This window comes from Cryptomeria japonica, chromosome 10 (assembly GCF_030272615.1).
Source record: "Cryptomeria japonica chromosome 10, Sugi_1.0, whole genome shotgun sequence".
Classification (NCBI taxonomy): domain Eukaryota; kingdom Viridiplantae; phylum Streptophyta; class Pinopsida; order Cupressales; family Cupressaceae; genus Cryptomeria; species Cryptomeria japonica.
The window spans coordinates 307,812,773-307,821,153 of record NC_081414.1 but is presented as its reverse complement, the minus strand read 5'-3'; the positions used below and the strand labels follow the sequence as shown (position 1 = coordinate 307,821,153).

Genomic DNA, 8,381 nt, shown 5'->3' with positions numbered 1-8,381 from the left:
GGGATTGAGGATACCAAGTAAAAGTTACTCGGGTAAAGGGATGTTATGAAATTGTTTCTTTGAAAGGTGATTTATTGCAAATGATTGGGGAATTTGGGTTTATATGAAAGACAAGTTGGTAAGATAAAGCTATATAATTTGAAAAAAGTAGGAGAAAAGGTCGAGGATTGAGAAAAATGGATGTTGAGAAGGAGATCCTCGAAACATTGGTATGAAAAGGGGATGAGGGTAGGAACAAACGAAAGGTATGCTAGGATGGGAAAGTTTGGTATCCCAATAGGGACAAAGGAACATAGGAGAGTTGGGCAAAAAGGTATACTAGGAATGAAATTTTTAAAAATTTGTTATAAGCACAATCTTTAACATTTTGAACACAAAACACTGCATACTTCAAATATTGAAAACCTTAACAACTTCTAATACATTGGTAGGCATGTGGTGAATGAAGGAGAACACTTCTGCAACTTAGACTAAGGGAGACCAATTAGGACTTGTCTTAGATCATTAATCTATGACGAGGATAATAAATCCCATATGCACAAGGGGCTAGGATTCAAACACAATTTGGAGAATATAAAATTAGATGTTGACATTCTTGATCTCAAAATATATTAAATTTAAAATCTACATTAACTTTGATACCATTTTCAACTATAAAACTAAGAATCATTAAATTTCTATTTATATTCCTACATTTAATAATAAATATTACAAATCATATATCAATCCCAACTAACATTCATTAACTAATCTAGTTATTGCTTAGAAATTCTCTATAATGACAATAATACAAGAAGCATTATGTCATAACTATATAAATAAATCGTGATTGTCTAAAAAAACTAAAACACAGTTGACATGTATTAATTTTTTAAAATACTATAATATAACTCTTATTAATTCTTAGATAAATAAACTAAAATACAATAACTCTCAAGTTTTAAGGCCTAAGATTTGAAATGTAAAATAGAAACAAATGCAAGTCTCTACTCAAACCAAAGGGAAACCTTAGATAGAGCTCACAACAAAGTTCAAAACAATAGAATAACATTAGACAATCAACTCACATGTTATTATAAACTCCATTGTGGTTTGATTTGTTCCAATGACAATTGGTATGTGGATGCTCCTTTGTTCATATACTGCAACATTTGACAACATGTACTTAGCACAAATGATCATGGATTAATTAGTATTGAAATGAATAAGAGAGCTTGAATATATAATTTTTGGAAGAGAGAGTGGATGGTCAAGATTTAAAGATTAGATCAAGGGTGGAGAATGGTTGAGAGGATTTCCCTAAGCTCTAGGAGGGAATGAAGGGTTGAGATGGATGTAGTCACAATGTGCATGACTAGGATGAACTTACTAAATTTAGTAAGTAGTTGAGAGGATGAGGAAAATAAGGAACATGTGCATCTATGGGGCCATATTCTTGGGTTTGGTGGAGGGAATGGTAGAACCATAAGGACAAGTGTTTTTAGGTTCCAAATATTCTTATAATACGCTGAGAGAATATAAAGATAATTAGATAATAACAATATTTAATTATTTTAACAATATTTGTGGAAAATAGGTACTTATTTAATCAAGTATGAGAGAACTATAGGTAATTATTTAATCAAGTGCTAGAGACTTAGATGAAGGAATATGTCATAGGTCATTTAATCAATTAAGATTAGGTGATGAAATTGACTAGGAAAAGGTAATTATTTAATCAAGTGTGGGAGAATTCAGATGAAGAAATATGTCATAGATGATTTAATCGATTAAGATTAAGTGATAAAATTGATTTGGAAAATATTTAGATTTTTGCACCAATAACTCAATACTTAAATATATTTTAGATATCTGATCCACGACGCTTAAAATATAATTAAGATATCTGATCTAAGTATAACAATATAAATTAATTATAAACCTTTGTATACATTTCTTTGATTAGCCTATATACTAAGGAAACTTTATTTTCGTTTAAAAAAATATACGTAAGCCAGTGTTTCAATTTTAAAAAAATCCCCCTGTATTAAGGTAAATTATATAAAATCTGGAATGCTCGTGGCCGTTTTATCAACATTCCTGATTTGCTTATCCTGCTACAACATCACGTATCCATGTTCGATCGCCTTTCCATTCAACAGATGAAGAAACTATTTAGATTCGTTAAATAACCATACAAATCATTATAAAGCCTATCTGCAATACTTCTACACACAACAAATATACAGAGAGCCAAAATACTGTCTACGTCCTTTACGTTTAAAATCCAAAGTCCTTTGAATTTCCAAGCTAGGCCAAATGATAGAAGTTTGGTTTGATTAGGATTCGAAACCTCGACATGGAAGCAACAATTCCAGTCTGTAAAAATACATTACAGTGCACATCAAGCACGAAGAAAGCAGCCCCTAAAACTCCACTTCATACTGGATTTACTGTACAGCAGCTTAAGCTGAGTCCAACACTACTCTTTCCAGGGTTCCGTGACAATCTTAAAAACAACAATAACTTGCGCTTTTATAATACCCCGGAACATCAGAAATATGGTTCGGCTAATGTACCTAAAGCACAAATGTCATTTAGCGACAATACTGAAACATCGGCGAAAAAAATTAAAATATCAGTCCAAACCCTAGCCGTGGCCTTTTGCTTTGGTGGTCTTGCAGGGTTTTTGCGCACACTATTGTCCGTCCTTCCGCCTGATTTTGGGAAAAGGTGGCGTAAGCTTGTTTACGAAAAGGATCAGGATCATGCTAGCATTGGCAATGAATCTGGTGCGGGGACAATTATTTATGACTGCCATGGGACTGTCATTGCAAAGATTGTTCCGCCGAGTAGTGATGTGAGTGGTGGGAAAGGTAGAAAGGGGCGGCGTCCCCTACGAGCAAGTGATATTCCATCATTCATGTGGCAAGCTGTTGTTGCATCGGAGGATCGCCGTTTCTTTGAGCACCACGGCATTGATCCTAAAGGACTTGCAAGGGCTGCCTTGTCCATGTCTGCTGGCGGTGGGGGAAGCACCATTACACAGCAGGTATGGGCATTCTTTTCGCCTTTTGACATGTATTTATATATTGTGTTTATTCCACATTGATAATAATTCCGGTAAAGAAATCGATAATAATAGTGAGAATTTAGAAGCACAACTTTGGGAGGGAAGTATGTTGGTAAGTTCTTCTGGTCTTTTGCAATGGACATATATTATTTGTTCGTCCCACATCGATAATTATCGAGAAAGGATTGGATAATTATTGTGATTCAAGATGGAATAAATCCACTAAAAGCTCGGCCAATTTAGAGGTTCAACTTTGATATGACATGTCAGAGATTTTAATAATGTTCTCTCTATGGGATTTAGAGGACAGAAAACCAAAAGTGAGACATTAACAAATATAGCTTTCCCACAGTCCATGATAATAATTGAGACAAATATTGTTGAAAAACAATGAACAGCAGTAAAGCCCTAGTTTGAATATCCTTTTTTTTTCGTGATACAAGATGGAATAAATCCACTAAAAGCTCGGCCAATTTAGAGCCAATTTAGAGGTTCAACTTTGATATGACATGTCAGAGATTTTAATAATGTTCTCTCTATGGGATTTAGAGGACAGAAAACCGAAAGTGAGACCAAACATAGCTTTCCCACAGTCCATGATAATAATTGAGACAAATATTGTTGAAAAACAATGAACAGCAGTAAAGCCCTAGTTTGAATATCCTTTTTTTTTCGTGATACAAGATGGAATAAATCCACTAAAAGCTCGGCCAATTTAGAGGTTCAACTTTGATATGACATGTCAGAGATTTTAATAATGTTCTCTCTATGGGATTTAGAGGACAGAAAACCAAAAGTGAGACCAAACATAGCTTTCCCACAGTCCATGATAATAATTGAGACAAATATTGTTGAAAAACAATGAACAGCAGTAAAGCCCTAGTTTGAATATCCTTTTTTTTTTTTCTTTTTAAGTGTTATTCTCTACCTGTGATTTTTTTATCGAAAGTTCCTTTTTTTTTAAACATTCCCTACTTCAAATATTGTAAATGAGGACATCCCATGCAAGCCGTTCCGATATTTGTCCTGAATGTCTTCATATTGTAATGTCCCCTACTAAATCTAGGCCTGTTCTAACCATAATTAATCCATCTCAGCATACTTATGACTTAAACTACATAGATTAGGAGATAGAACCATCTTAATATGAATCCAATCAGCAATAATATAATCTTCTTCCTGATATTGAATTGATAATTCAATCTGATTTATAACCTCAAATTTACTTGTTCATTCAAATTACTATATATATAAAATCTATTTTCAGATAGTATTATACTATATACTTACTGCAAGGTAGTTCTTATAAAATATTATAGTAATTATAATCATTATATGATTCTCTATAATTATATTATTATTATTAAGTTCTGCAGAAAAACATTATCATGTTTCTTATATTAAGCACATTCCTATGCATATCACCAAAAACAAGGATGTTACTGCCTGTAACTTAATAATAGTTTGATCTGATCTGATTCGTGGTGCTCTCTCTACAATTAATCTTGAAGTATATGCAGCTGGTTCTTGACACTAGGCCAAATGGTCAAGTTGGGCGATCCGAATAGGATTTAATAAAGATATAAAAGATATGATGATCTTCTGAAGGAGTTCGATCTCCATCTTATATCTTGTATGTTGGGAAAGGTTGCAATCAAAGAGATATGTCTTTTCTTAATTATGTCTCCACATAATTAGATCGCCCCTCTTCATAGAAGATCAATTCTCTTAATGCAATCGCACCTCTTTCTTTAATTAATCATCATGTTGATCGCTTAATTATCCTTAATCGTACCATTTTCATGCTTTGTCTGATTGCTATCATTAAGTGTTCGTAATCCTCTTAATTGATGCGGTTTAGTTATGGTTTGTAATTACCAATCTTGTATTACACACACAGACTAATTAATTAATTAGTCTCTTTACTTTATCCTAATCGTTCCTTCTTATTGCATGATCATGTGTCTTGCTTTAATTGATCCTTTATCAATTACTCACATCGTTGTTCATGTATGATTGATCTGTAATGCTTGTTCTTGATGAGATTCTTGGTATGATAATGATATCGTTATGTCCTTCATCTCTTGGCATACTTCCTTAATTTAATAATCTCTCTTTATTGAATATCAATGAGAATTGAGTTTCATATATGATTGATCTGTCTTTCGATTATGAAGGACAATCAATTTGTCTCTGACGATTATTGATATCAAGTCTATTTGATCTATAGTTATCATGCTGACCGATGAATAGTGATTGTCGATCAAGACATACAATTCAATCATCGACATGGAATATACCCTGTTATTTATTCGATTGTTGTTCCGCTCTATGTTAAATGGATTGCCTTCAACATTATTGGTTGCATACCTTCTTAGAAAGATCAGAGATTTTAATATTTGTTTAATGTAATATAATATTAAAATAAATATGTAATAATTTCAAATAATCATTCGTTGATAAATATTATTTTATATTAATGAATAAATAATAATTGCTTCATTTAGTTTATATATAGCAATCAAGGAGGGGACATGACACATATACAGTGCATTTCATAATATTGTGCCATTCCACTTGAATCCTGCCCAAGGTGCAGAAAATAGATATTGTTGTTATTTTTAGTACTTTCAGATTAGATAACACTTAGAAAATTAGAATTGTTGATAATTAGGTTTAATTAGATTTATTGTTTTCAGATTTAAGCATAGAAACAGAAAATGAATGCATAAAGACAAGACAAAGATACCCTGGGAAAACCTCCTAGGAGGAAAAACCCAGCCTGAAAAGATCCACAGATCTGATTATGGTTTTGAATTCAACTGATAATTACACACTTATCTGGAGTATAGATATTGCAGTCACAAGGGAGATGACATAGAGGCCTTCACAATTAGTTTGCTAATGGAGGTCATGAATTGCAGTTCTTCTAATCTAACTTGCTGTATGTAACAATGGTAGCAGCAACCCTTCTATGGAGTTCTTTATCTCTTGAAGATGATCTGCTGCTTTGCTTAAGTTCGCTGTCTTCTGTTACTGATCTGCACACCTCTTAGTATAGTTCGCTGTAAATTAATTGACTTGAATATCAATTTCGCTTCCTTAGTATATTTCGCACCTTGTTGCAAAAGACTGAATTGAATTGATGTTGTGTGAAGTGTATGCTTTATTTATAGGAGTAGCAATACTTCTTAATCATGTCGGCCTTCTTGCAATTAAACATATTAATTCATTTAATTCCTTTTAACCGAAATGGATAGGGTCGGCCCTATCAAGGAGGCGTGGTGAGTTTGGATGTCGCGTGAAGACTTTTAGGTGGAGCCGAGAGGTATAGGGCCTGGCCCTATATATAGGAGAAGGAGCTGGCCCCCTTTGGCGGATTCCAATGTTGCCCAAGGCAATAGGAATCCGCCAGGCCCTAATTCTAACCAACACTCCCTCTTAATTAGGGCAGAGAATCATAACCATAATCTTTCTTCTTGCACACAAGCATAGACTGGATCCACCTTGCATTGCCCGCAGAGAGTGGAGAGGATCTTTTATACCAAATTACATTGCCCGTAGAGGATGGTTGACCATCTTACATTGCTCGCAGAGGATGGTTTAACAATTACACTTCTCCCTGAGAAGTTTACAATACCACCTTGCATTGCCCGCAGAGGGTGTTTAACATTTACAATACCATCTTACATTCCCCGCAGAGGATGGTTAATAATTATACTTCTCCTTGAGAAGTTTACAATACCACCTTACATTGCCCGCAGAGGGTGGTTAACATTTACAATACCATCTTACATTGCCCGTAGAGGATGGTTAATGATTATACTTCTCCCTGAGAAGTTTACAATACCACCTTACATTGCCCGCAGAGGGTGGTTTTATACAATACAAAGTATCACTGAAATTGAGACTCCCTCTCAATTGGAGTTTCATTTTTCACAATACCAAGTCTATCCCTGAAGTACACAAACTTCACTTTGGATAGAGGCTTGGTAAGAATATCTGCAACCTGCTCATTAGTGTTGACATACTTCAGCTGAATAGCACCTCTTTGCACCATATCCCGAATAAAATGATAATGGGTTTCCACATGTTTTGACCTGTCATGAAACAATGGATTGATAGACATTTTAATACAACTCTGGTTATCATAGTGAATAACTGTAGGATCCCATGGCTGACCAAACAGCCCAGCAAGAAGCTTACGAAGCCACACTGCTTCTCTGGAAGCTACACTTGCTGCAATATACTCAGCTTCAGCAGTACTCAATGCCACTGAGGATTGTTTTCTGCAAGCCCAAGAGATCACTACAGAACCCAAGCTAAAACAAATACCGGAGGTGCTTTTCCTGTCTTTGCCGCTTCCAGCCTAGTCTGCATCAGAATAACCTTCCAAGGTTATTGGAGTGTTAAGTGGATACTTTAGCCCAAAACCAACTGTGCCTCGCAAGTATCTTAGGATATGCTTGGCTGCAACAAGGTGAACATGCTTGGGCAAGCTCATGAACTGGCTGAGAGCATTCACAGCAAAACATATGTCTGGTCTAGTGTTAACTAGATACATTAGTGATCCAATCAACTGTCGGTACTCGGATGGATCTGCAAATTCAAAGTTAGCTGCAGAAACACTTAACTTCTTTAAGTTAGATTCCATAGGAGTAGACATTGGTTTACAATCCATCATTCTAAATCTTTTCAAAATGTCAATAGTATACTTTCCTTGACTTAGAAAAATTTTGTTAGATCTTTGCCATACTTCTAGACCTAGGAAATAATGCATTAGACCTAAATCTTTCATTTCAAATTCTGAAGCTAGTTCTTTCTTGCATCTAATAATAAATTCATCTTTACCAGTAAGAAATAAGTCATTCACATAAAGAACTAGAATTAGCATTTCATCATTGGCTACTTTAAAGTAAATGTTAGAGTGAGCATCATTTTTACAAAAGCCTAGACTTAGCAAATATTTATCAATTCTTTCATACCAAGCACGAGGAGCTTGTTTAAGACCATACAGAGCTTTCTTTAACCTGCACACATGGGTTAATCTATCCTGAATCTCATATCCCTCAGGTTGCTCAATATAGACTTCTTCCTCAATGACACCATTGAGGAAGGCAGTCTTAACATCCATCTGATGTAGTTTCCAACCCTTAGTAGCATCAATAGCAATTATCGTTCTAATGGAAGTATATCTAGCAACAGATTCAAATGTTTCTTCATAGTCTATGCCTTCCTTTTGGGAAAAACCATGCGCTACAAATTTAGCCTTATATTTTTCAATACTACCATCGGCATTATGTTTAATTTTAAATAACCATTTAGAGGA

The 8,381-nt window shown here is 34.6% G+C and overlaps 1 protein-coding gene across 4 annotated transcripts in view; it reads left to right on the top strand.

Moving 5' to 3' along the window:
* Nucleotides 1-2,029: 2,029 nt before the first annotated feature.
* The window catches only part of LOC131078953 (uncharacterized), a 247,738-nt gene continuing 241,386 nt past the window's right edge, over nucleotides 2,030-8,381 (top strand). For 2 of the 4 annotated variants that reach the window (XR_009113892.2, XR_009359261.1), the window contains exon 1: nucleotides 2,030-3,031. Coding sequence is in view for 2 of the 4 variants with exons in the window: in XM_058016803.2 (XP_057872786.2) it covers nucleotides 2,339-3,031 (693 nt within the window). In the remaining 2 variants the exon portion in view is untranslated. The remainder of the gene's footprint in view (nucleotides 3,032-8,381) is intronic. The other 2 variants (XM_058016803.2, XM_058016802.2) reach the window with 1 other exon arrangement.